This window comes from Pezoporus flaviventris, unplaced genomic scaffold (genome assembly GCF_033815535.1).
Source record: "Pezoporus flaviventris isolate CSIRO_AGI_PZ_B2104156 unplaced genomic scaffold, CSIRO_AGI_Pfla_v1 ptg000054l, whole genome shotgun sequence".
In the NCBI taxonomy this organism is placed as follows: Eukaryota; Metazoa; Chordata; class Aves; order Psittaciformes; family Psittacidae; genus Pezoporus; species Pezoporus flaviventris.
Genome location: NW_026892602.1, coordinates 1,082,813 through 1,110,569, shown reverse-complemented (window position 1 = coordinate 1,110,569; position 27,757 = coordinate 1,082,813). Strand labels below are relative to the sequence as shown.

The following is a 27,757-nucleotide window of genomic DNA, read 5'->3' as shown; positions in this document are numbered from 1 at the left end:
TTTTCCCTAGCTGTCGCCCAGCAGCCCTGAATGATAGTTTTTCCCTTTTCCTCCCACAGTCACATTTGAGTGCAGAAGTGATTGATATGTGAGCTGACTGAACACTCCACTAAATTGATTGCCAGTGAAACAGATAGCGGTTCCGACATCTTATCTGGGTTACCACTCAGAGTTGTTTACACTAACAGCCATTTGGGGTGAGTAGTTTCTGTTCATAGCCCTCAAAGCTGTTGCTTTAAGAAATGCATATCTAAAGGGAGACGGTTCTGTGCTGAACCACACTGGGAAAGCTTTCCTTATGACATCCTGAGCTTGCAGTGCAATATGTAAGAATATATATATGTAACTGATCCGTAATGCATAGTTCTGCAGTTGTGGCTAGCTTCTGCAGTAACATTGCATGGCCAGAAAATAATAGAGAATGTCTATTGATAAAAGCAGGATTTTTAAAGTTGTGGCTAGTGGCTGCAAATGGGTCATTAAGTTCCTGAAATAGCTGAAAAGGCTACAGCCTGTACCAAAAAGCTGACTGTCTCTCTAGGTACCTTTACCTGTTTTAATTTCTCTGTATCCTCTGTGCTTCCGGCTCTGCACCACTAGTGACTTAGAGCAAGCTAGAGCTAGGTAGGGTGAGCAGTGTGTGTGAGGTGAGCAGCAAGCTACCAAAGCGAGCATGGCTGCAGGGACACTGCCAGGCATGGATGCTCAGAAATGCAGGAGAAATGCCAGAGTTAAATTATTCCTGCAAATGTATATCCTTGCTTGCCAGGAAGGGACTTTAGTTGGTGTAGCTGGTTGTGATCAGTGGTTTTCCCTGCAGTGGAACTGACTGCAGCTTTCCTCTAAGAACGTGAGTGGGTTTGAACCTGTCCTCTCTACTCATGAGGAGGACATCCTGGTACAAGGATTTAGGTATTTAGTACAGTGTTTGTCTGGTCACAAGGAGATAGGGTTCACCCTTAGGATCAAGTTTGCTAGTTTCAAAGCCAACATAACACTGTATTTGGAAGACCACTCTGCCACCTGTGAAGCTTGGAATTGTGCAGGGTGCTCAGTGATGCCTTTGAGGTAAGTAAGCCTGAGCCACAGAGCACCTTCTGTAGGCACAATGCTGTTAATGCAGTTGCTCCCAAACCAGGGAGTGCAGTGTTGATTCAGAGGTTCAACTTTTTTTTCCTCTGTGTAAAATATCCTGCACCATTTTTTCTGATAATTTGTGTCCGGCTGATACCCCTGCAGTGTTGTTTTAATTAAAACAGAAGTGGAAATAATGAATTTGTGGCATTGGTGGTGATTCTGCAGCTCCATCAATGTTAATGCACAGTAAAGCACTCTCCTGATAGCTTTCTGTGGTTAAATTAAATGTAGACATCCCAAGTCTGGATAATTTTGTGTATATGTGTTTGCAAATACAAGCCATGCAATTTGGTAAGCAGAATTATGGAATTGTGAAATGCAGGACTATTGCAGCAGGGGTTTGAAAAGAAAGCACTTTGAATTTGGGAGTGTTGTCAGCAGTTTGCAGAGGGACAGTAACTCTGATGATACCACAGGTTAAATGTGCACTTGGGACCCATGGAAGCAGCTGCCCAGTAGCGTTACTCTTGCCTTTTGTGAAATGCTTCTTCATGGTTGTACGTTTTGCATATTAGCAAGTGCATTCCTTATTTCTTCAGTGCTTCTAATGTTCTTCTTTAAGATGGGGGTGGTCTGTTTCTCGATTTTTCTATGGCTTTCTGCACTGTAATGATGGCACACGCCATCACCTGACTGCTGGAATACACTGGCCTGACTTTAATCATCGGGTGACTGGCTCTTAGCATGCTTTCATCTCTGCTGTTTTACATCTCCTCTTGTAATTGCACTGTTGCTGGTAGCATTGTTTTTTGATTGGTGACAATGAAGAGCACATGTTAGTATTTTACATAACCTTATACTTATTGGGTTTTGTATAAAGTGTAGGTGAAGAAGTACTTTGCAGATAAAATCCTCTTTATATGTATGAAAGTGGCATATTTTCACCCCTTGTGCTATTGTGTGTAAGACTGGGTTATGTATAAAACCACTTTTGTAAGTATCATATGGAGAAAGAAATAGTTTGAAGCCTGTGTTAATAACAGGACTGCATTTCTGTAGTGCAGATAGTTTCATGGAGGTAGATATGCTTACAATTAAATAACATGTTCAGAGCCATAAAAGGGAGCAATGTTTCATGTACATAGTATCTAAGGCTTTTAACTGCTAAATAACCAAGCCCAGCAAAACAATAAAGAATCAAAGCTCCCCTCTGAAGAACATTGACACCAATTAATATACAGTAAAATTATCCGCTTGTACAAGTTGTTTCAACAGCTCTGCAGGGCTAAAATGGCAGAAGCTTTCTGTTGCTGTATAAAAATCAAACTCCCATTTATTTCAGCCTCATGGTATGTGCAAATTCATGCAGCTCAGTTAAGGGAGTAGCTTCACAACTGGTGTTTCAATCTGTGGCTGGAGTGCTGCATCACAATGCAGCAAATGCATTTTCCACATTAACCAAACATGACAGCTGAAACGATTATTAATCATGCAATATGTCGGAAGTCATCAAAAATTCACATCAGAGTAATTGCAGTGGCTCGGGGGAAAAAAAAATAGTAGCATCTCTCTCCTCCTGCCGCCTCACCCCCTCCTAATTCCTACATGGTACAGTCCGTTAACAATAAAATATCCTTCTGTAACCTATAAACTGTTACTCCCATCAGTTACTGGTTTCAGACTGATGCTTTCCCTAGAATTTGAATAAAGCATCACTGAAAAAAAAAGAATTATATTTATAGATGCTTTACAGGTAGTGGTGTTCAGTCGTGGAAAGCAGCTGCTTTCTTATTGTCTTGCTGGACTCTTGACTGTCTCAGCCATTTCAGGACTTGCAGGTTTGATTTACAATTTCTTTTATTTTTAAAAGATGAGAAAACTTAAGCATTAATACAGAAAGATACAGCTGTGTAAGCCTAAATCTCAGGTAACTGAAGTGTGGCAGTTACAGCCAGCATTAAAAGGTTTGTAACTCCTCAGTATTGAGAGCTACAGGTAGGAATGTATGTATTTTATAATCTATAAAATGAAGCTGACGAGTTTGCTTTGGTGTGAGAGTTTGCTTTCAGGTGTCTTCTCTGGCGGTTTTTTCTTTGTGCTCTTGCTGCAGGTCAGTTCAATTTGTAGGTGAGTAATTCAAGAGAGCAGGTGGGTAGATGTGGAGAAATGCTCCTTTGCTCCCAGAAAAGCGACCTTATGGTCTGTGCCTTTACCTTCTAAACCTTCTAATCTCCTTGGCTAGAGCAGCCGTTGGGTGGGGCAGCCTGGGCTCTGCTCCGGGCTTCAGTCAGGTTGCCTATTTACAGACCCTCTTGACATTGCTGACTTTGCTTCTCATTTATGCAGAAATATCGGAATGTAACTTTGTCAATGCCTTGATTCCTGTTGTTCTCTTCCCTAGGCTCTGAAATGTCTATGGAAGTATTTGAAACTAAAAAATAAAAGATGCTGCTTGATGACCTGATTTTTCCCTTAGTTTTCATTGTGGTGTGAAGATCTAGGTCTACTCTGTTTCCTCTGTTCCTCCAGATGCACTTAAGATTTATTTAGGAGATACACTAAACTTCCTCTAATTTTATTTTGAAGGGTTTCAAATGGAGATGAAAATAAGATAGAAGATACTTCTATGTTCCCAAAATAAATGGAGACACTTGGAGATTTGCTTTTTTTGTTTAGTTTCTTTAAATGGGGTGGTGAAGTGTGTTTGCTTAGTCAACTAGTTTGCAGCCTAGACCCCAGCTCTCTTTCAAGTGAATAGGATATGTTATGAAAGGGGTTAAGCCAGTAAAATCATAGTAAAGGGAAGCAGCCAGGGAATTAACATTTATATAAATGTGGTGGCTGTGAGGAGCTGGGTGGGTGGCAGCTGATTTAATACTGTCAGCTCTCGGGACTTGGAGGCTGCATGCAGACTGGGAGCTCTGCCTGCCTTTGGTACGGGGACAGGAGTGTAGGATGGGTTACTCTTCTCCTTTCCTTTCAATTCTATTTCTCTATATGGAGAAAAGCAGGTTAATGAACTGTGCTGTGCTGGGACAGTGCCTGTGCTCTTGCAGCAGAGAACGACTTGCCTCTGTCCTTCAGGGCTTTCTCCCAAATACTGAAGTGCCTATATGCTGCTACCTTCTGCACTCCTCCTGTTACCAACTGCTAAACGCACAGAAGAGGAGGCAGGAGAACAGTGGCATAACATGGCAAGAAAGTTGTCTCTTTTAAACAAGATTACTTGTGCAAAGGTGGGGGCGTGTGGTGTGTGTATGTCTCGCCACAAAAGCAGCTCAGCCAGAAATCAAATAAAAGACAATGAAATGTGTGGTTTGCATGTGTAAAAAGATGGAGGAAGGCATCTCCACTTACCCTGTATGGGAGATGGCTCAATTACCCCTGCAGTTAGTACAGTGTGGTAAATAATTTTCCTTTGTCTGAAGTGGGTGGGAAACAGGGTTCAACTAACCTCCATAAATTAATATATAGAAAGAGGACTGAGCCACCCTAATTAATAATTAGCTGTAGGTCTCTTCTAGCAGGGTTTTTCTGTGATATCTGCTGGCAGCAGCTCACTTGGCATTTCATGTACATTAAAGTCCAAAAGCTCGTGTGTCTTGTCAATGCGATACACAAATAGAGGCATGCACTGCTAGAGAGTTCCTTAGCAAGGGTGCAGTACAGCCAGAAGAGAAGAATGGAAACCTTTTGTCTCTGGTGTATCCTCAGCACACTAGGCTCCTACCCCAAGTCTGGAAAGTTTAAACCTGGGGTTTATTACACAATAAGAGAAATGAGCTGAAAAAGGATAAAGTACTTACTATAACATCATTTGTTGCAGCAGAGAATTTTAGTGCACACCTCTTTCTCTGAGCTTTATAATGTCAAACATTTAAAAATACAAATTGTATCATTATAACAGGTATATTCCAGCCTTTTGTTTTTTTTTTATTTCAATGATCTGTAATTCTTAATTCATAGGTAATTGAAATAATTAACTTTGTGATATGTATCAGGAATGTAGGAAAGAAACACCTTTCTGAAGACCACAGCGTGTTTAAATTGAGGATTTAAAGATGTCAAGACATGTGTGAACTCCAAATTGCTTGCTTTCACTGTCAGTAAAATATTGATATTTATTATGAGGGACACCCTGTCATGCTGAAAATACCTCTTAATAACTGAATAAAGCTACCTGAATAAAGTATTATTTATGTCCAAATATTTAGGAAGAATGGGCTAGCTAATGTAGGCTTATTTTTCTAACTCAGGTGGATGATTTTGCCAAATCATCCAATGTTATTTAAGACATCAGTACTTCAATTTGCTTGTTTTCTTACACAGTTTTCTTAAATTTTATTAAAAAAAAAAAGAAAAAGGTTACGTCCTTCACACTACAGTACATCTAATCGTGTCTCTTTCTTTGTAGTGTCAGCCAGCCACAATCAGCAAGAGAAAGTAGCTTTAACTTTGGAAAGGTTTTCTTTTCCTATGTAGATTTTTCGGGGAGACTTCAGATTGCAATAGGAACTTTAGGGGAAATCCCATTGTGGAGGTGTGGCTCTAAGGAAAGCCACCTCTGCTGGGGTTTAGGTTTTGCATCCGAGTTTAACATGGTTATCTCATTTACAGAGCTGACAGGATTTTGATGTCTCTGAACCAGGCATTGTCCCTTCAAGGCAGCAAGTGTCTGCTGCATGCATCACTTTGTGTCTGAAATAGAGTTGGAGGCTGGAAGGCTGTTGCTTGGCTTTTTTTTTCTTTTTGTTTTTTCTTTTTTAGCCAAAGCAGAAAGATAACTAGCACTCCCATGGAATATTCAGGAGGGTGGTGCACAGGCTTTCAGCTGTGGGATGGGGGCACAGGAGCTGAAAGCCTGCTGCTTGAGTCAGCCTGAGAACAGTTTGAGGCTTAGTGCTGCCAGGCTTGCTACTGGCGTGCAGAGGAGGTAAAGAGAGCTGATATTTTCATTACTTTTTTTTTTTTTTTACATACAGTTTCAGACTAACTTGAAGGTATTTCGCTGTTTTTATGCACTTGAAATTGTGAAAGAAGAGATGTGCACATAGCGATAATGTTTTTTTGCTTCCCAAAAAAGCCTGAGAACAAACCTGTTTCTCATGGACAGCAAGGTTATGTGCTCCCAGACAGGCAGAAAAAGATAAAGCACTTAAAGGGCAGGGGGGGACAGAAGGATTGCACTAAAATGTGCAGAAGGGGGTTAGAGGAGGCTGGGAGTTAGTGACTAGCAGGTTTGTTTAATAATTTGTCCTTGCTGGTGTTCTATCAGAAATGTGCTGCTTCAGGCTGGGAAATACTTCAGCTGATAGGGACGGCTGTTTGGCTTTCAGATGTGATCCTGAGAAATTAATTTTCTGCCACCAAGTGAAGTGAGTTATTGTAGCTGCCTATATGTTGATGCTAATGTACAATTAGCCCAGCAACAGACACTGCAAGCTTGTCACGATGCCTTCTTTATGCCTTTTTCTTTTCAAACTACTCCCCTTGTTAGCTAGTGTTTTCTGTGCTATCCAGAGAGAAGCCTGTCCTTTAATAACAAAGCTGGACACTCCACATTCCTCGGCTTTATCAATTATTTTGTGTGATGCTGAGAGATTTCCAGTGGCTGATTTCTTAGCTTGCACCATCTCAGGAGTCTCCTCGCCATCTTTCAGTGCAGTGAATCGAGGTGTGGTCCACAATGGCAGTGGTGTGCTTTATCCCTGCCCCTGCCATGCAAGGACGTGACACGGGCAGGAATTCCACATAGAGATTGTATTTGTGGCTGCATTACTTGAGCATGGTTTCCTCTTAGAGGAGAAAGGACACGCACATAGATACCTCTGAGAAAACATGGAGGAACCACAGTGCTAAAATGGCAGCAGAAGAAATGAGAAAATGGCGTCATCAGTGAAATTAGTTTCTATGGCTGGATTTGAGGTTTGTCCTGCCTGATGCGAGGATGTGTTCAGCAAGAGGTGTGTTGCATTACAAGCTTAGTTATGACAAGGAATGCTTTAAAATAATTTAAATATGTAGGTTTTGCTCAGTATTCCCTTAAAAAGTGTAACACCAGAGAGACGGATGTAAGACCTTATTGCAGTGGATGATCAGAAGTTGTCTTCGTTTGCATGCTATAAATATTTTTAATACAGGACTGCATTATCAATCGCAAACGTATTGGCATCACCTCATGAATTATTTAAAATAAACTCCAAGGAAGAGACAAAGCCTTGAGTTTTGCTTTGACTGTGAATCTTTTGATGTGTGTATGATTTCTGTAGGGTTGTGTTTCTTAAATGGGGTGTTAACACAAGGATACTTATAGTGCAGGGGAGAGAGACTGTAGCCGCTTGCCATAGCACTGAGCAAGGGCGTCCCTCTGCATTTAAAAATCCTGAGGAAAAACATAGCCATGTATTTGGAAATTTGACAAAATGAGCTCAGATTTCAGATCGCATGGTTTGTTGGCTCTCTGCTGATGCTGTTGCTGGTGGTGAAGCACTGGTGCTGAGGGAGATGGAGCTTCCTGCTGGTCCTGCTGGCCTGGTCTGCACAGAGAGCTTTCCTCACTCGACAGTTACATTCCAAGTGAGGTGCCTTTGCATTTAATTGCCTTTATGACATTTTGGTTTCTTTATCAAGGCAAACAGAAATGCAGTCTGAGGTGCTTTGGGGTGTGATGTACCAATATTAGGCAGCTGAACCAGCTCCTTATGGTGGCTCTTGAGTAATGCTTCCTATTGTTGTAATTGGCTGGCAGGAGCCTGTCCACCTTCTTTCTCTAGTTCAGATACATTTTATTTTTCATTGACTTTTTTTTTTTTTTTTGTCATTCTGTTCTTTGCATGATCTCTAAGGAGGTTAGGCTTATTCAAGACTTTCTATTTTGTTATTGCATGTATTTCCTTGGCACTTTGTAGCTTGGTAGGACCTGGGATTCTTGTTGAACAGCTCCCAGCTGCACTGCAGGGAGAAATAAAATGAGTATGTGCCTGAGGAGGAAGGGAGGATCACTAGAGAAAGTAACACTGTTCCTTACACTATTTTTGTGTTGCATTAACAAATGCTGTGAAAAGTGATCTGTGCAGTGGAGGCTGATAATTGTATGTGGAAGAGAACCTCATTCTGAGCGCCTTTGCTGTAAAATTTTAGATTAAAAAAAGCATTATCTCAGTTTTATGCCATTAAAGTGTTTGTGACTTTGAAAAAAAACCTCAACCCAAACCCAGCTAAAACTGTTTCTAAAAGCATTCCCATGCACTGTGCAACCCACATGACATGGCAAAGATTTTTAGAGCCAGAGAGTGAGAAGCTAATCTGTGTAATTGAAGTTATTTTGGTTTTGCTCTGAAAGGGAAAGACACAACAAATAGTATGGATAATTACTAATATTTTAATCATTAGCTACACTGTATAATACGTAAATTCATATATTGCATGGTTGATATATTTTCCTAGGCTTTAGAACACGGTGTCCTATTTCGGTCAATCTTTATGTTTGCATTTGTTAAATCTTGCAAATTTCTCTGACCTTTTTTTTGGTGTGGGTTTTTTTTTTTGGTGGTTTTTTTTTTTTGTAATATTTTAAAGTGCATAAGAACACTGCAGTGAATTTCCACATTATCTTAGCAGTGAAGCCACTTGTAAGTACAGTTTTAAGTGAAATACTGGGATCTTTTAGTGAGTAGAAGCCTGAACTCGATAAGCATCCTGTGTTAAATGAGAATAAACTAAAATGAGCAGATCATGTTTCCTGCTAGCAGCTATGATCTCTATACTCAGTAAAGCAATGCCATGTAGGAAACAGTTCAGTTTTGGGGCTGCTGGTGCAGTATTCCAGCAGAAAAATTGAGCAGTGGGATTTTTCTAGACATTTCCAGTGTGACAAAGCCATGCTCCCTGTGTATTTCATGGTAGATGTTGCTTATATTCGCTGCAAACACCTTGCACTCTCCTTGATGGCTGTATGCTGCAAATGCATTTTGGAGGACTGCAGTTGAGTGTAGCATATGATGACGCCTCTCGGTGCTGAAAGATGCTTTGATGTTAGCTGATGGGTTGTTATTACGTGATGGTTTGATACTAGCCTTCCACACTTAATAGATGGTCTCCTGTCTGAAGCAGGAGCTGAGAGGTATGTGTCTTTCTTCCCTGAAAGCCTGTATGTCTAAGGAACACATTTCCAATCTTCACTTGGCAGATCCAAACAGTACCAAGAAGAGTCAAAGAGCATATATCATCTGCCCCTGCTTCATTTAGGACCTGATCTGTGGTTGCCTGGGGAGTGCTTCTTTCAGCTATTTGAGTTTTTCCTGTCACGGCTTGAAGGAGTAATGTTTATCCAACACAGCAAAATCCAGTGTTCTTGGATATGGTCTGAGAATTACTGTGAAAACTGCATGAATTTCACAGATCAGTGAGTCTAAACCAGTAAAATAATACGATACACTAGATTTTTGTATTGCCGGCACTATCCTGCGGCAGAGAGCATTTAGTCAATATTTGCCTATGGCTTGTTCTGCGACACAGATTAAAGACTGACTCAAATCGAGCCTTACCTCAATGGCATGCTGATGGGGCAGGGAAGCCCTGCTCCTGCCCCAGGACCTGTCTCCAGCAAAGGTTGTTTTGTGCACGTAACCCATGGAAGGTGGCTGGTGGGCAAATAGTGGTGCCCCTTCTACAGGGTGTGCATGGGGGGTTGTGTGGATTGCATGGAGTTGTGCTCTAGCACAGTGAACATTCACCCTCGCTGCTCCCAGGGTGAGGTCTGTGCTGCTGCTTCTCCATCTCAGAAGGAGACCACATGCAGAAGGTATTTGGTAGTTGTGACTGCCCCACCCCTGGCAGTGTTCAAGGCCAGGTTGGATGGGGCTTGAAGCAACCTGGTCTAGTGGAGAGTGTCCCTGCCTGTGGCAGGGGCTTGGAACTGGGTCAGCTTTAAGGTCCCTTCCAACCCAAAACCATTCTATGACTGGCTACAAGCATGGAGTACAGTCACAGTACATGGAGGGAGGGTGGTTTAAGACCCCTGTAAAGGCAGGTAGTGGAGCAGTAGATCTTCCCCTAAACCTAGTGTTTGGCTGTATGAGTACAGTTTTGTGTTATAGCTATTAGTTTGCATGGTTTTCTCTCTATAAAGCTTCAACATGGCTGTTGCTTTCAAAGCCTCTGATGCAAGAGCCAGCGCTTGAGTCTTAGCAAACTGTAAACCCTTCTATGTCTTTTTCCTGTTTTTTCTCCTGTTTAGTCAACAGTGAATTAATTTTTTAGGAAAACATTGTATGATTTCCCATTCTAAGCACAATGGTAAGAAACTTCAGTATTGTAGCTTGACAAGCTCACCTGTCTTCGGCTAGGAAAATCTTGTCTTGCTAAATTCTTGAACACTGAGACAAGCATTATCAGACCTTCCTTTTCAGTGGACCTCTGCATCTGTGTACAATGTTCTTGTCTCACATGCAGCTTTGAAGTGATGCTGATTGGCAAATCAACCTTCCTTGGGTTCTCTTGCTGTGTGAGGGTCTCTGCACTTGGGCCCTTAGTCTGCTTTGGCTCCATAGCAATTTTTGCGATCTGAAGTCCTCTAAAGAGAAAGCCAAATTCACAAATATCCTTAACCCATTGAGTTTGGTCGCTGATCTTTGGGCAGCTGTCTTGCTCTTTGAAGGACGCTGTATTGCACAGGACAAGGTATGTAGTGAAGCTGCTTACTTGTAGTGTTTTAGCAAAAGCTGATGCTTTCTGCAAAACAAATCTTAGGAGACCTGTAGAATCTTCTGAGAGATGCTGGTGTGATGCATGCAGAAGAGTCTGGATAGAGACAAATACTGCCTGTTCTGTGCTGGCATGTCCCCATCCTCAGGAATGGCCACATCATTGCTTATGGGCCCATCTGATCAAAGCCAGCCCGACAAGCTTTGATTATTTTGCTAGCATAAGCAATAATTTGGATTAAAGTATAGTAAGGTCTGTGATTGTGGCAGTGGGTTCCAGGTTTTGCTTCATATTTTCCTGAGAAAACCTGGCCAGGAGAGCTGTGCCGGGGTGCAGCACCCTGGGAGTGTGCTCAGAGTCGTGCACCTTTGTAGCAGGACGGTATTTAGCAAATCTTAACATTCCTAATAGAAATCATAAAATCAGGTGGTTGATATGGAACATTGTTCCCAAAACGTTGCCAAAGAGTGATTTTTTTTTTTTTTTGTTAACCATATAGTCATCATCCCTGCTGGTCCTTTGCAGCATTCAGTGATCTACTGGAAATCCATCACTTGGAAATATTTTATTCAAAGAGCAATTGACTTGAAAAGGCCCCAGGTTTTTCAGTTCATTTTCTTCTTTCCATCCCTGCCAAAAAAGTACTGAAAAAGTACCATTGCTGCCGACGTCCAAAGCCTCAGTATCCTATTTGGCAACATTTGCCTTCTCTTTGACAGCTTGAATACTAAGATCAAGTATTAAAAGTATGGCCTGGCTGATTGAAGTAATTAAAAGACTTCTGTAAGCAAGGAGAGACTTTACTAACCTCATTTACTGCAGTAAATGGAAGAGACTTTCCATTTCCTGTCAAAAGGAGACCATCAGTGCATGCATGCCCTTTCATACTGGTAATGAATTAGTTACTGGAACATCTTGCTGGAGTTCAGTTTGGAGCAGGCCAGTTCCTGTTGCATCAGCCTGTATCTGGCAGTGGTTACCTGAGATGAGAAATGACAATGGAGCATGGAGCATGGTGTGAACCAGGAAGTGGCACAGAACTGCCTGGGGTCCTGCCCCTCCACTGTTGGGGCCACACTTCCACACCATCCTTGAAAGTGGCACAGTGGGACTGCAAGAGAGGGAGAATGTGGGGAGATCTGACTGGAATCTAAGGGGTAAAAGATTCAAGAGGAACTGGAATGTGCTGGAGAAAGATGCTGAGAAGTAGTAGACATCTAAAAATAAGCGGGACTAGCTGGAAAATGGGAACCTGAAGGTGGAAGAGTGGATGCATATCTATGCTTGTGTCCCTGTTTGGCAAACACCATCTCATCAGGTATCATACAAATTGTGTGTAGGAAACATTTAGCAGTGAGTGTTGCAGAGAACCTGTGATGGAAAAGGGTTGTGCTGCTTCCCCTCCAAACTCAACACAGGAAGAATGTGTGAGAGTCCCACAGTAACAGAGAAAAATGAAATGCCACTCATTAAAGCAGAACAGCATGATGTGACATGAGGGCTGTGTGCTTTTTGCATAAACCTGCCTCAGGGAAATCAGGTAAGTTTTCTTTCACCAGCAAAATCCAGGCTATGTTAGGATCCCCACAGTGGCAGAGCTTGTGCATGGGGAGCTGCAAGGTGAAAATTTCACCTCTGTGATTTTAGTGATGCTCATGTTAGCTATTCCTATCTTTGCCATCTGCTGTGTGAAATAGCTCTTTGTCTCCTAACAATATCTCTGTTCTCCTCCTGTTTCTCTTTTTGGGTACAGAATATGAATTAGTGTCTCGCTGCTCCTTGTACAATCAGTAGCATCTCCCCTGAGAGGGCTGCTCCGGCTTTATGGGTCGTGTACTCCCTGTGTGTGCTGAACACCATGCCTCCGTATCCTTGTTACAGCTTGCCAGCGTTTGTGGCAAAGTCAAACCTTGCTGCTGGGACTGCAGAAAGATTCAGGGCAGACGTAACTCCGCACAATCAGTGCTGCTGTTCAAGGCCCAGACTTTAGAGATACTGAACCCTTAAAGCTGTTATATGGCCTGGGATTTTTGAGGAGAAAAATTCTCTAGCATAAAGCACATGTCTTCCATCTTTCTGCCCACCCTTGTTCTAGGGAGCTTTTTCTTACAGCACATGGACATTTGTGTGCATTTATGTACATCTGTGAAATCTAAATGTCCAGTAACCAAAGCATAGTTCACCACTAGGTGGCAATGCAGTAAACCCAGGGGATAAATGCTGTTACAGACCCCGGAAACTCCTCTCTTCCTTAACGTGAAATTTTGGCCATCAAAGCCTAGAGTGACAACTGCAGGACCTCTTGGCCTGTTGAAGCACCACAGCATTGTGAGCAGTAGCAGGAGCCCTAGCATCAGCTATTGAAACTTCCTCATCTGAGGTTTGACAATTAGCCTGTAATTAACTGAAGCAACAGTTGTCAGTCATAATGTTTAGCACAAGGCATAGGGTAACCTTTTTAAAATGTACCTCTTCTCTGTGAGGCATTAGAGATATTATTTGGAATGTGTAAGGATCTTAATTTGCTAAATGAGTAGGTTTTGAGGTTGAGAAAGACAGTTATCATCCCCTAATTGACGTTCAGTGCAATGTACTCCTTTAAACGGACCTGGTGAGCACCCTGGGAGCAGGGAGGTTTCATTAAGAAAGATACTCAGCCTGGATTTACGGACTTGAAGGGAAGTTCAAGCACGTTTTTAAATTACTCTGCTGATTGCGATCATTGCTGTGTACCTTTCTAGGCAGGTACATGCTCAGCACAGGGCACAAGTGCCTCCAAGGAGAGAGGGGAGGACTGCAGACAGTAAGGTAGGACCTGTATCTGCCGGGGGGCTCAGGAGCCCAGTGCTCACAGTGTGCTTAGCACCTTTATAGAAAGCTGGGTTTACCTCTGCGTTGCCAGTTGCTCTGCTTCCATTGCTTCAACCACCCCCACAGGGCATTTGCCACCATCCATGAGTCAGTATAGAGATAAAGTACTGGCCACTTTTCTCGTTCAGCAATGTCCAGGGCCAGCTGGATGGCTTTCACCTCGGCAAACTGACTCGATTCACCCTCTCCTTCAGCAGTTTCTGCAACTTGTCGTCCAGGACTCCATACAGCTGCCTTCCATCTCCGATGCTTTCCCACAATACGGCAAGAGCCATCAGTAAACAAGGCATACTGCTTTTCACTTTCTGACAGTTTATTATATGGTGGGGCCTCTTCAGCACGCACCACCTCCTCCTCTGGTGACATTCCGAAATCTTTGCCCTCTGGCCAGTCCATGATGACTTCTAGAATGCCTGGACGACTGGGATTTCCTATTCGAGTTCGTTGTGTAATTAGTGCAGCCCATTTACTCCATGTAGCATCAGTTGCATGATGTGTAGAGGAGACCCTGCCTTTGAACATCCAGCCCAGCACAGGCAGCCGGGGTGCCAGGAGGAGCTGTGCTTCAGTGCCAATCACTTCCGAAGCAGCTCGAACCCCTTCATACGCTGCCAGTATCTCTTTCTCAGTTGGGGTATAGCTGGCCTCAGATCCTTTGTATCCCCGACTCCAAAAGCCGAGGGGTCGACCTCGAGTCTCCCCTGGAGCTTTCTGCCAGAGGCTCCAGGTAGGACCGTTCTCCCCAGCTGCAGTGTACAGCACATTTTTTACATCTGGCCCGGTCCGGACCGGTCCAAGGGCTACTGCATGAACTATCTCACGTTTAATTTGCTCAAAGGCTTGTTGCTGCTCAGGGCCCCATTTAAAATCATTCTTCTTCCGGGTCACATGATAGAGAGGGCTTACAATCGAACTGTAATTTGGGATGTGCATTCTCCAGAACCCCACTGCACCCAAGAAAGCTTGCGTTTCTTTCTTATTAGTTGGTGGAGACATTGCTGTTATCTTGTTGATCACATCTGTGGGGATCTGTCTACGTCCATCTTGCCATTTTATTCCCAAAAATTGAATCTCCTGTGCAGGTCCCTTGACCTTACTCCGTTTTATGGCAAAACCGGCTTTCAGCAGGATTTGGATTATTTTCCTCCCTTTCTCAAAGACTTCTTCCGCTGTATCGCCCCACACAATAATGTCATCAATGTATTGCAGGTGTTCTGGAGCTTGCCCCTGTTCCAGTGCAGTCTGGATCAGTCCGTGGCAAATGGTAGGGCTGTGTTTCCACCCCTGGGGCAGTCGGTTCCAAGTGAACTGGACACCCCTCCAAGTAAAAGCAAACTGTGGCCTGCACTCTGCTGCCAAAGGAATGGAGAAAAATGCATTGGCAATATCAATCGTGGCATACCACTTGGCTGCCTTTGACTCTAGTTCATACTGAAGTTCTAGCATGTCCGGTACGGCAGCACTCAATGGTGGCGTGACTTCATTCAGGCCACGATAGTCTACTGTTAGTCTCCATTCTCCATTAGACTTTCGCACTGGCCATATGGGGCTATTGAAGGGTGAGGGGGTCCTGCTGATCACCCCCTGACTCTCCAGTCTACGGATCAGCTGATGGATGGGAATCAGGGAGTCTCGGTTGGTGCGATATTGCCGCCGGTGCACTGTTGTGGTCGCAATTGGCACTTGTTGTTCTTCAACTTTCAGCAACCCCACAGCAGAGGAATCTTCTGAGAGACCAGGCAAGGTGGACAGCTGCTCAATTTCCTCAGTCTCCAAAGCAGCAATACCAAAAGCCCACCGGTACCCTTTTGGGTCTTTGAAGTACCCTCTCTTGAGGTAGTCTATGCCGAGGATGCATGGAGCCTCTGGACCAGTCACAATAGGGTGCTTTTGCCACTCCCTCCCAGTCAGGCTGATTTCAGCCTCCAGCACAGTCAACTCTTGGGATCCTCCTGTTACTCCAGAAATATAGATGGGTTCCACCCCTTGACAACTTGATGGCATCAGGGTACACTGTGCACCGGTATCTACTAGAGCCTTATACTTCTGTGGGACTGATGTGCCAGGCCATCTGATCCACACAGTCCAGTAAATCCGATTGTCCCCTACCTCCACCTGGCTGGAGGCAGGGCCCCTCTAATGGTCGTCACAGCATTGGACACTTAAGTCGTGTTGAAAGGGATTATTCTTCGTTATCACAGGAGCTGGAGTAAAATCAGCTCTTCCACTCCATCTGGGAAACTGCTCACCAGAGACTGAAGCCGTAGCTCTCATGGGACGATCAGTCTTGGCCCTTGCTCCCCTCTTCAGTTCACTCACCCGTTCCTCCAAAGCTGAAGTAGGTTTTCCATCCCACTTTGTCATGTCTTCTCCGTGATCCAGCAGGTAAAACCATAGGGTACCCCGTGGCGTATACCTTCTGTATCTCCTCTCTTGAACAATAGGACGTCTTTTGTTAATAGCTGAGACGTGTGTTGGTACACGTGAGGAGCTGGATAAATCAGATACATCGTCCCTCAATTTGTCGAGGTCCTGGGACAGTTTTTTCACAGCTGAAATGATGGAAGGAGTGAGATTGTCTTCGAACTCTCAGAGTTTATGAACCATTTCATCCACTGTTAGTGGTACTATGTCATTCCAGGTCACTGTTGCCAATGAATGGGCATATGATGACGGTGCATTCCGTGTAAGTTTTCGCCACATGGGTCGTGTACATTCAACTTCATCTGGATCTATAGGTGTATCCCCGTTATTCGGCTTGATGTGATAGATCATCTCTACGATGGCCGATTCCCTCAGAGACTGGATGCCTTTGTCTATAGTAGTCCACTTGGCTGAACGACTCGTAACATCGTCCTTGTACGGAAACCTTTCTTTCACAGCTGCCAAGAGCCTCCTCCAAAGGGTGAGGGACTTTTTCTCTCTTGCAATTGCTTTGTCAATTCCCCCTTCTCTAGCAAGTGATCCCAGCTGCTTGGCTTCTGTACCTTCTAGTTCGTGACCATCGGCCCCATTGTCCCAGCATCGGAGTAACCAGGTGATGATGTGCTCCCCTGGTTGACGGGTAAAATCTTTTCGCATATTCCGCAGCTCGGTTGAGGTCCGAGGTCGAGAAGTTACCTCTTCTTCTTCTTCTTTGTCATGTGATGATGACTCCTGATCAGATTCTGGACCGGGTGGTGAATTCATTGGTTCTTCATCTCGCTTCACCCTTTTTGCCTCCTTTTTGCTTGTTCTCTTGCGTACAGGGGCAACTGATATTGGTACGAATTGGTCCTCTGGTTTGGCTGCAGTGATTATCACTGTGGTTTGAGTAGCGACTGTACTTGTTGCTGGGGGTGGTGTAGCTACCGTGCTTGGAGCTGGGGTAACCGCGCTGTCTGTTGCAGTTGAAGTTTGAGCAGCTGCTGTACTTGCCACTGGGGTAGCTGCGCAGTTCATTGCAGCCAAAGTTTGAGTAGCGACTGTCGCTTTGCCCTCAAATCCGCCGATATTCTTTTCCTTTTGAAGGTGCTGGATAGTGTTGAACAAGGCCCTGTAAGCATAGGCCAAGCCCCAGCACGTTGCCATGATTTGTCCATCTCCGGTATGGCCAGAATGACCACACACCTCATTTAAGTGTTTTACTAATTCTTCTGGATTTTGCAGTTGTTCGGTAGTGAAATTCCAAAATACTGGAGGGGCCCACTGACCTAGATACTTGCCCATACTATCCCACACACCCTGCCACTCATGGCTGTCCAGCCTCTGGGAAAATCTCTCGGTCCTCCTACATCGTCTTTTGACCCCAGACAAGACCCAAACCTGAATCTGCTTAACTCTTGAAATCAGTAGTGGGCAAAACACACTCTGTATGCGTGTTAGCATGGTGATTCCCATCACCATCAGCAAACAAGTCTCAACAGCATTAAAAGGCCATTCAAAAAATTCAAAACTCTCAAATGTAAATGGTCTGGGGGGACGACTAGGAGGGTAAAAGGATGTCTCCTTCACAGGTTGAGCACCTGAGAAGGAGAAAAAAGATGTGTAATTGCTAAGCACCTCCATCATATACCTCCCAAAGTATAAAGGTGGTGACCACACTGGGAACATAAACCAGATCAGTTTCATGATCAATGATTCTATTGTATTACAAGTCATTACCATAAAGTACAATGGGATAAAAACCTTAGCCCAAGCCCCACACTTGAAAAACACTAATACAGCCAATACCGGATGGACGTAAGATATGGTATACTGAAACTGTGAGATCAAGAGGAAAAACCTTGAGAGCCAATAAATCAGCATTGTGACGAGTGACTATCAATCCAGTCAGATCTGTTCTTATCTCAACCCCTCGTGCCCCACGTTGGGCGCCAAAAAGAACTGTCGTGGTTTAAACCCAGTCAGGTAACTTGTTCACTCATTCCCAGTGAGTGGTGCCGAGCTGACAACAATCAAGGTCCGTGTCCGTCTCCCCCGCCCCTGCACCGGGGCTCTCCCCTTCCCCGCTCCCGGAGGAACGGGGAGGAGGATCGAGAGAGTGCAACTCCTACGGGTTGAGACAAGAACAGTCCAGCAACAAATCACCACCGCTACTATCAGCTAAGACAATGATAAGGGAAAATAACAAGGGAAGAGAATACGATACCACCGGCCAAGAAAACGAGTTCCACCCGGAAGCCCTGTCCTTCCGGGTAACTCCCAGTTACCCCCCACCCCGGGCATGACGTGCTGTGGTATGGAATACCTCCCCGGCTAGCCCGGGTCAGGCGCCCCGTCTCTGCTTCCTCACAGCTTCCCCTCCTCCCTGGCAGAGCATGAGCCTCACAGAGTCCTTGGTCAGGGTAAACATCACTTAGCAACAACCGACAACATCGGCTTCACCAACACTGTTCTCAAACTAGAAGTCAAAACACAGCACTGCACCAGTTAACACAAAGGAAAAAACATGACTGCTACTGCTGAACCCAGGACAGCTGTGTACCTTTCTAGGCAGGTACATGCTCAGCACAGGGCACAAGTGCCTCCAAGGAGAGAGGGGAGGACTGCAGACAGTAAGGTAGGACCTGTATCTGCCGGGGGGCTCAGGAGCCCAGTGCTCACAGTGTGCTTAGCACCTTTATAGAAAGCTGTAGGTCTTAGTCTTGGAGACAATGGGCTTTTCTTGCCTGTAAAATTAACAGCATTGTTATGATATGGCAAACGCAGTGTTCTCTGCAACATCACATCCCTACTGTCAGAAGTGGGGCTGTGTCTTCTGCTCAGATGTTGGTTTGTGCTTTAAAGGTCTAGAATTGTTATAATTACAGACAATTTTTCTCCAGTTTAGGTTGGAAGCAGGGAAATAACAAACTTGTTGCCCTCCAAAGTCCTTCCAGCCATGCAGACATGAACAGACCTTACAAAGCCATGTCTCCATCCAGGATGGAGCCAAGATCAGGTGACTGCAGCAGCCCTTTCCTTCATGACAGCTGCTGTAATAGTTGGTCCCCAGGCATGCACAAGGACCTGGATTTCACTTGCTTTTTTCAGACTGTAACTGCACTTTCTTTGTGGGCACATATAAAAATAAAGCAGGACATTGCGGACGATGAGATGAGGAATAGGCTGTGTAGAAGTGGCTGCTCTCTCCTGTATATAATTCAAGGGCTGTTTCTGTCTCAGAGGACAGCAGTTGGTTCTCTGTCTGGCATACAGAAAGGGGTCATGTCCCTGTTTCCAGCCCAGGGTGGAGTCACAGACTCTTCAGTACCCCAAATGCTTGTTCTACACATGTCAGAAGGAAAGGGTGCAGCACCCTTTATTTTGCGTGCATGCTGGTGCTGTGGAGCAGAAAGGCAGACAGCACACCTATATGGTGGTTTCCTGCTGGATTTCTTCCATCTGGGGAGATTTCAAACTCTCCTCATCTCGTGGAGCTAAGTAGCAATCTGTGGTACCTGTGATTGCGCCAAGTACCACTGCAGGACTGTTTTGAACACCTACAGTCAATGTTTTCCCCAAGGTCCAAATGCCTATGAAATCAGGTGTCTATCCTGCCACAGGATCCGTGCTCCTCTGGAGAACCTGAGCTTACCTAGCTTGCATGGATCAAGACCTGTATCATCAGATTGCTGGGGCAGGAAGCATTTGTTTGCAGGAAGATGTGGGGAATGAAGGGCATGAATGTCTCCTAATTCCCAGTAAGTTCTGTTGGATGCTGCTGCAGTTGTGGATCCTCATAAAAGCATGAAGCATGGTACACTGAATTCCCACTGCCTGGGTTTCTTGGAGGCTCTGAAGTTTGAAGCTGTGGAGTTGGGCACACAGACTTTTAAGATATTAGCACTTAATGGAGTCAATAATGTTCTGGTTGATGACTTCAGAGGAGACGAAGGCTTTTTTTCCTTTTTTATGATCTGAATAATGATTAAGTTGAAGTCTGAGAGTACAAATCAACTTGGTGGTTGGTGGTATAATCGGTGATATAACAGTGAAATGCAAAAGGAAGGTATTTTAGTTAAGGTGTAATAAACATTTCCTTTCTGTTGTCTATGTGCGTGCATTTGTTTAAAATTCAAAGTATGGCATGTGTCCTAGTATGGGTCATGAAAGTAACCTTTGGAATAAGGAACTAACAGATTGTCTGAATCCATCTGTTCAGGTACACCACACCTGTTTGAGATTTACTAATACACTGAAAATTTAAACTATAATTCTTATGTAATATTTTTTACCCGCTCCAGCTGTATCCGTGGAGAGAGGCTGTGCAGTAAACATTTCCTGTATGCTTTCCAACTGTTTCGTTATTTCCATCCTTCCCCAACGGACTATTTTTAAGGCTCTTTTTCACAGTTCCTATCAGGCCTCCCAAGAGCTCCACTTCTGCCTGAAGCTGACAAGTGAAAACCCATTTTATTTTTTTGTTAACATACTCAACTCCAACAATCTTATCTTGGCTTATCGCTCCTACCAGCTTTCATCCTTGCCTCCCTCAAATGGGTAGCAAGAGGAAGCAATTGCTGGGACACAGAGATAAAAGAGAATAGAAACAGGACATTTCACTGGGATTTAATGCATATTAAACCAGAGGATTAATGCATTTTCATTTTCACATTGCTCTGTATGGGCATCTTACTGTACCCCTGGTGAAGTAAAGTGACCTTTAAACTTCTCAGGAGTGGACTGGAGAGAGCTCTGAGCAGTGCTCAGGATTGGCAGAGCTGAGTGCTACAGAATGTACCTGATGCTAGTTCAAGGCTGATTTTGTTTGACTGAAGCGCTCTTTCTTCTTTCCTGCAGGGATTCCTGAAGAATGAAAAAGATAATGCATTGCTGTCAGCCATTGAGGAGTCGAGGAAGAGGGTAAGTTGTAGGCAAGAGTGCATTTTCCTTTGGAAAAAAAAAAAAAGGGTGTAAAGGAATTAATATATTAGATATTTAACAAACTAGTGGAATTTAAGACGTTCTAAGACTACGAAAAAAAGAAAAAAAAGAAAATACTTGTCAGTTGTATTTCCACTGCAGTGTTTAGTACAGACAGGAGTCTGAACAGAGAAGCTGTTGTTCGTAAGGCACAGCACACTCACTCCAACCCTCTCCTCATGGTTGCTGCCTTTTCTAGAGATGAGAATGCTTAGAACATGGGCTTTATTTCCTGTTTTGCTCTGAGAAGTGCCCTGTGCCACTGACTTCCCATACAGCAGTGACACTCGGCGTGTTTATTGTAGCTGTTTCTCCAGGTTACAGGAGTTGTTGAAGTACATACTGTGTTCAGGCCTTTGCAGCAGAAGTGCTGCATGGTTTAATTCTTGTGTCTAAGGGAGAGCCAGAATACCATACTGTGTCACATTGTCCAGAGGAAGACTCTCATATAAGAATGAAAAAATGCTTTTTGAAGCAGTACAAAGGAAAAAGCTACAATAAGAAAGTAACAGAGTTGTCACTTAGGCTCAGGGTTTACAGAGTCCAGCTTTCTTCTCGTGAAAGGGACCAGTACTTAGTCTGTAAGTAAAAAAGACAGCCTTTCCTTGTTAATCTCATCTGCCTTTACCTCTGAGCAAGTAGTTGTTTCAAAGATTTTTTGAGCTATAAGTTGTTTTCTGATGTTCAATCTGTCTGATCCTGTTTCTGAATCCATTTATGCTTTTGGTATCTGTCATGTTCTGGGACATGATAACAAACAGAAATTATGCAGTATGGAAATACACTTCCTGTTGTTTGTCTTAAAGCTGTTGCTTGGAAATGTCATTGAATGCCTCCTAGCACTTATGTTACAATTGTTTCCCTCCATGTACACTTTGGGCCATGAGGTCTGGAGCAGTGCCTGTGTTTCTTTCAAATCATAAGAAATAGTACTTAGGCATTATTAAATTATTTTAATTACATGTAATTATACTGTAATTATTGAAGCATACTTAAAACCCTGTTGAAATGATTATAGTGAAGGTAAGGATAAGACCTGTATTCTACCATGAAAGTATAAAGTGAATTTATATAAAAAGAAGCACAAATCTCATGCCTTAGTTGGATGCAGGCGCTATAATTCAATGTTACTGCCTCTTATCAATTATTCAGGGGAACATTTAGCCCCTTAATTGACAATATCCTAACAGTGGGGTGTAATGAGATAAAAACTTACTCATCCAGCCAAGACGTTTAGTTATGTACGCAGCAGCACAAAGCTGTGAAAGACAGAGGAGGTCGGAAAGGTAAAAAAGTGAAAGATCCAATATAACTTACTCTCTATTTAGAATTAGTGGAAATACTCTTGTTTCCTGTCCCGGATTACTTAATAACAATAAAAGTAGTGAAGCATTGTCTCTATCCTAATGCTAGTGCAAGAATATGGAATATTGAGGGAAAAGCTGTTTCCTTCCATGAGTTCCCCAATTTGATCTGAAGACAGTATAGTACATCAGCCATTTTAAAAGTGAAAGGATATTTTTTCTTGGGATATGATATTCCTGCATGCTTTCCTGAGTTACATTCCTGATGAAAGAGACTTTCTGATTCTTTGGCACTGGTTAATTCGTTAATACTTTTATTTTATCCTGTTTCATATTTAAAAGAAGAACATACTGGTAAAAACCTGAAAATGGAATATGGGCAATAAATACACATCTCTTAACTGCATTCTTAACAGAGGTGTGTTAACTTCCCAAGTTTTGTGTGTACTGCAGTACCATGGAAGAGACACAGACTACCTCTTTTACCAGCTGGAAAAATGTGAGAGTTGTCTTAATTACACACATACACCCCTACTTTCTGAATCTCCTACCTGAAAAGGAATCCTCTTAAAATAATATGTAACACATCATTAGCTTGAGGGCTGACCTGTCAATTTATCTAATTGCTATTTTATGTTTCAGTTTTGAGATGGTCTGTTAATAGCAGAGCTGGGCTGTTTGGTGTTTCTGTATGTTCCTTAGCTGTTCTTGTTCACCAACAGACTTTTGCTATGGCTGAGGAGTATCACCGAGAATCAATGCTGGTTGAATGGGAACAGGTGAAACAAAGGATTCTTCATACTCTGCTTGCATCAGGGGAAGATGCTCTTGATTTCACCCAGGAAAATGAGGTAACTCCATCTTTCTGAACACTGTCGTGCACAGCATGTACACAGCTGGCACTCCAGCACTGCTGAAACCACCTCTGGATAATTCTGTAGCTACAAGTACATGAAAATGAGAAATATCAGATCTCTGTTTAATTCCAGAATGACTGTGACTAGCAGAATGCGTTGTCTGATTGTTTTTATTGACTGATGAGTGCTGGCAGTGGATCTCTTACTATGGAAGCTGTGTTTTAGGCAACATCTGTGCAAGCTGGAAACTCAGTCACAGAACACATACTAGGTCATTATACCTAGGGGGCAGAAAACATGCTGGGGTGAATTTCACCTTCAGGAAACCTCCGCAGTGCTAATGAGGCCAGACACTTTCTCAGGTGCAACAAAGAGTATCTCTTTACCTTATCAATCTGTGCTAGTCAGGATTTATGACTTTCCTTAGGAGGCTGCTGAAGTCTCAGGGGTTTGGCAAAAACAAATGAATATTCAAAAAAAAAGAAAAAAAAGGGAATGCTTTCCTTTTTACCTTGTTTTCTCATGCAGAGAAGATTAGAGATTTTAGCAGCACAAAATTTTAGTGTTCAGCAATTCAAGGTTAATCCAGCAGTGACCAAGTATTTTGGGCAAGACTGGGCCCGTGTTTAACATGAAAAGGTATTTAGTAGCAATTTGAAGCATTCTTTATCATCTGTTGCAACTTGAAACTTTACAGTTTATTCTCTTAAAGAAAATGCTCCAGTTATATGAGTAAAGCACAGTTATGTACAGAGTTGTGGGAATTCTACCTCTCTGAGCTAGAGGCATTGGACATCAGCTGAGACTCCTGGAGCATTAATGTAAATTGGAGCCCCCTGCACAATCCTCTGTGAAAGCTAACCTTGAGAGGTGAGAGAGGGTAGGAGAATGCAAGTTGCTGTGCTTTCAGGTCAGGAAACAGGCCCATTTTTTTATAACCATGTTCCCCACACTTGTTAATTGGAATGACTTACAGAGCTGCTAAGTACATGAAAGTTAAAAAAGCCCTTTGTGTTAATGGGGTATGACCTGTATAGGGATTTGGAAATAATTAAAGTTGTTAATGAAATGTCCCTTTCTGATTACTGTTCTTTTAAATATAGGTTAATCCCAGTTAACATACATCTTTTTATAGAAGCTTCCTCAGAAAGTACGTACTTTACTGATACTTTTCTGTGACTTCTCAGAAGGTTCTCCATCTTCCCAGTATTAGAAATACTAAATAATGCAGGCTGAATTAAGTTAAAACTAGGAACAGCTATCCCATTATTTTAAGATGTGAGTCTGAAGACTTGGTAGCTGATAGTTTCTGACATCTTTGGTGTGTGTGTGTGTGAGTTACTGGTGTGGGGTTTTCCTTTCAAAATGTGGATATTAACTGCTCGGAGAAGCAATTTGATAACCTTTAAAAGGTAAATCCCCTTTTCTGATGTTTCAGTGTCGAATGAACACTATCCCAGTCCTTGGCACTCAAAATGCCAAGCACAAAATTGGAGGGAGAGAGGAGCTGGAAAAAAAACCTGTAATGTTTTTCATGAATGAGTTTAAAGACTCAATATACACTATCAGTCAGTAATACTTCACTCTCCATTTCAAAGCACTCTACTATCAGTATGTGATTTCAAGAGCATTTAAAATCCTTGATATATTCTAATCTTAGCCTCAAGAAGTCAAAGGTCTCAAGGCCTGAGATGTTTGAAGTGCGTCTACTGTGTTAAAAACCTGTTATCTAGCCTCCCCACAGCAGGTTGTTCTTCTGAAGGCCTGTTCCAGTCAAGTAAGTTTTTTGTGTGTGTGACACAAACAGACACAGGCTGTAGAATATAGTAGAGATTTAATTGATATCCTCTGGAGATGGAGAATCAACTGAAAAGGCACAGATCCAAATGCAGCAGGGGGCCAGTCTGCCTGTGAGCCAGTTCTCAAGCTTTGGGCAAGCTAATTTGGGCAGAGTGAAATACCAACACATTATTCATGGAAATAAGACCAATTAACAGGCAAAGCTCATGGTTCAAAGAACCTTGCACAGGACTTGCCATTAGGGTTTTCTGCTCCTCCTTGTCCTCCAGTCCAGCCTTCTCCCTGTGGGGGAAAACCAAAGCTTATAAAAAGATGCTTCTTAGGGGAAATGGGAGGAAAGCCTGAGTTTTGTTTTCAGGGTATCAAGAATCTGTGCTCTCAGGGAATGTGTTCTGAGTCTTGTTCAACTGGGTGCCGAGGTGTTTCTTTTGTCCTTTTATTCCAGGTTTTTCTTTCTTCCACTCCTGCTGTCAAGCATTGCGCTCCTGCAGTGATGGAGAGACACTGGTGCTCTTAGCTCCTGTTCTGTCCCTTTGTATCTTGTCTTAAATCCCAAGGACTGCAGGGTGCTTTCCGCTCCCCCACTGCACCGTGGTGTGTTTTGATGGGGTTTCTCAAGCTCAGTTTATTCACCGCACCTACTGGCCAAGCCATTTGGAGTGCTGACAAAATGTCTGCCCAGACTTCTGCTGAAGAATGTGCATATGCATATGAGGATGATGAATAATGCATCTTTATAGCACGGGGTTTGGTGTGCAAGTGATGCTGAACACTTGGCTGAGTGCAAATGAAGGAGTACTCCTTTGACAAGCAGTATCGTTAGGCTAAATGAATTTAAAAGATGAAAACATGACAGCAGTGCAATATAGCTACAGCTTTCATAAATGGATAATATTCAGAATAAATATTACAGTTCTGAAGAGTCTTTTTGAAAGACTTGAATTCAGGGCAGAGAGAACCAAATTTGATTGAAAAAAACAGCCCAAGCTGTTTGAGCAGTATTGGAGTAGAGATGCAGAAAGATCCATGTGTGTGTGCACACTTGCAGTTCTGCAGTCCTTTGTGTTTTTCTTTTGCTGCTCCAGTTCAGAACCTGACCTGAAACACAGTTCTTCTTGTATGCACCTAGCTGCTCTTCTCAACACATCTTTCATAATCTTTTCCTTGCTTGAAAGCGTGGTAAGTTCTGACTTGCCACCAAGGGATATCCTCTCCCTTTCCCAAATCCCTCTCTCAACTTGCAGGGAAAGCCTCTTCAAACGCTGGTTACCAGCTGCAGGATGATTGCCTGTGTAGTATTCCATTTCTGCAGTTCAGGATAAAGAGTGGAAATGCCTTCCCCAACCTGACTCACTGCTTTAGTTTTCCTTTGGAAATTTCCTTTTAGCACAGCTGTGAGATAGTTCAGTGAACTAGTGCTTTTTTAAAGTTGAATAATTCAAAGATGATGCCAGAATACAAGTATGAGATGGAAAAAAAAATAGGGCATAATCTTGCTTCCGTGGCTCCTGCCATAGGAAAGAAAGTCAAGACAAATTCTGGTGTTCCTGAGTTCTTTTCTTTGCTGAAGTGCCAAATTGGTAGTGGGCATTTAGAGAATTGAATTTCATTGTGGCAGTTCTCAGCTGTGGCAGCCTGTTAATAAGTGATCCTCAAAGCATAATGGCTAGGGAAAAAATGGAGAAAGGAAAACCCAAATCCCACAGCAGTTACTTCTTAATTTCAGGTGTGCACTTTTGGATTCAGATCCTTACCAGTCATACACCACACTCCAGAGCAGCGGCCACGTTGATGCTCTTTGCTGCGACAAAGCAGGAGACAAGGGAACCAGATTCACAAAACAGAGCCCCAGTCCTTATGTTTCTGGTGTTTGAGCACTAGTTGAAAAGTGACACTAAGTCACAATGTACCCTTCTTAACTTGCTGCAGAAGATGAAACCTCATCAGTAATTAATGACAGCGTCCATAATTTAACGTTACTTTAAATAACTGCAATTTATCTGGCATAGCACAGGGCAAGACTGCAAAGCACTATTTATGCCATCGTGTCTGTTTCCCAGGAAACCTGCTTTAACAGCTTCTTTGTTCTTTAGAACAAAGAGTTTGTTCGGGTTTTAGGTGGGTTTAAAGGAATTTGTCAGATGATTTAGCACTGAAGGAAATACGCAAATGCTTCTGAATATCAGTGTCAATTAAGAGTGACTGTGAAGGATATTTTTAATGTAAGTTCAGTTGCAGAAGATGAAATGGGATTTCTTTTGGGTTTATTTGTAAGGCATTTTATACTGCCTCAGGTCTAAATGCATCTGCCTGATTTTTATAATCAGGTTGGATATAATTTAAATGGCACTATTACTGAGAAATTAATGCAGTGATAAACTTAATTTCAGCAATTTTAAAGGATCATCCAGGGTCATCTTTGGTATCTTCATTCGTTTATATTTCACTGTGCTGGGGACAAACACACTCACTGGGTGGTTCTACGCAATAGAAGATAACCTGGGTTAAACTGTTATCAAATGAAGTTAGTAAGCATTTGGGAATGACTGAGAGATTGTTCAGTGCATGGACTGACAGGAACATATCTAGAGGTTCATATGTTTGTATTATTTCATTTCAAAGTTGGGATGCAGTTCCCAGAAAAGATTATTTTAAGGACCCTGTCAATATTTCGTCCTCATTTGAAACAAGAAATGGAATGGTGATACCATCTGGAGAAAAGCTCCCACTTCTCGGCTCTTTTCCTGGAATCCATAC

At 43.0% G+C, this 27,757-nt stretch overlaps 1 protein-coding gene across 3 annotated transcripts in view; it reads left to right on the top strand.

Moving 5' to 3' along the window:
- Positions 1 to 27,757, top strand: part of NUP93 (nucleoporin 93) — an 83,064-nt gene that overhangs the window by 30,064 nt on the left and 25,243 nt on the right. For 2 of the 3 annotated variants that reach the window (XM_061468960.1, XM_061468961.1), the window contains exons 3-4: positions 20,917 to 20,979; positions 23,066 to 23,194. In XM_061468960.1, coding sequence (XP_061324944.1) covers positions 20,917 to 20,979; positions 23,066 to 23,194 — 192 coding nt within the window. Of the gene's footprint in view, positions 1 to 2,757; positions 2,916 to 20,916; positions 20,980 to 23,065; positions 23,195 to 27,757 lie in introns of those variants that run through there. The other variant, XM_061468962.1, reaches the window with a different exon arrangement.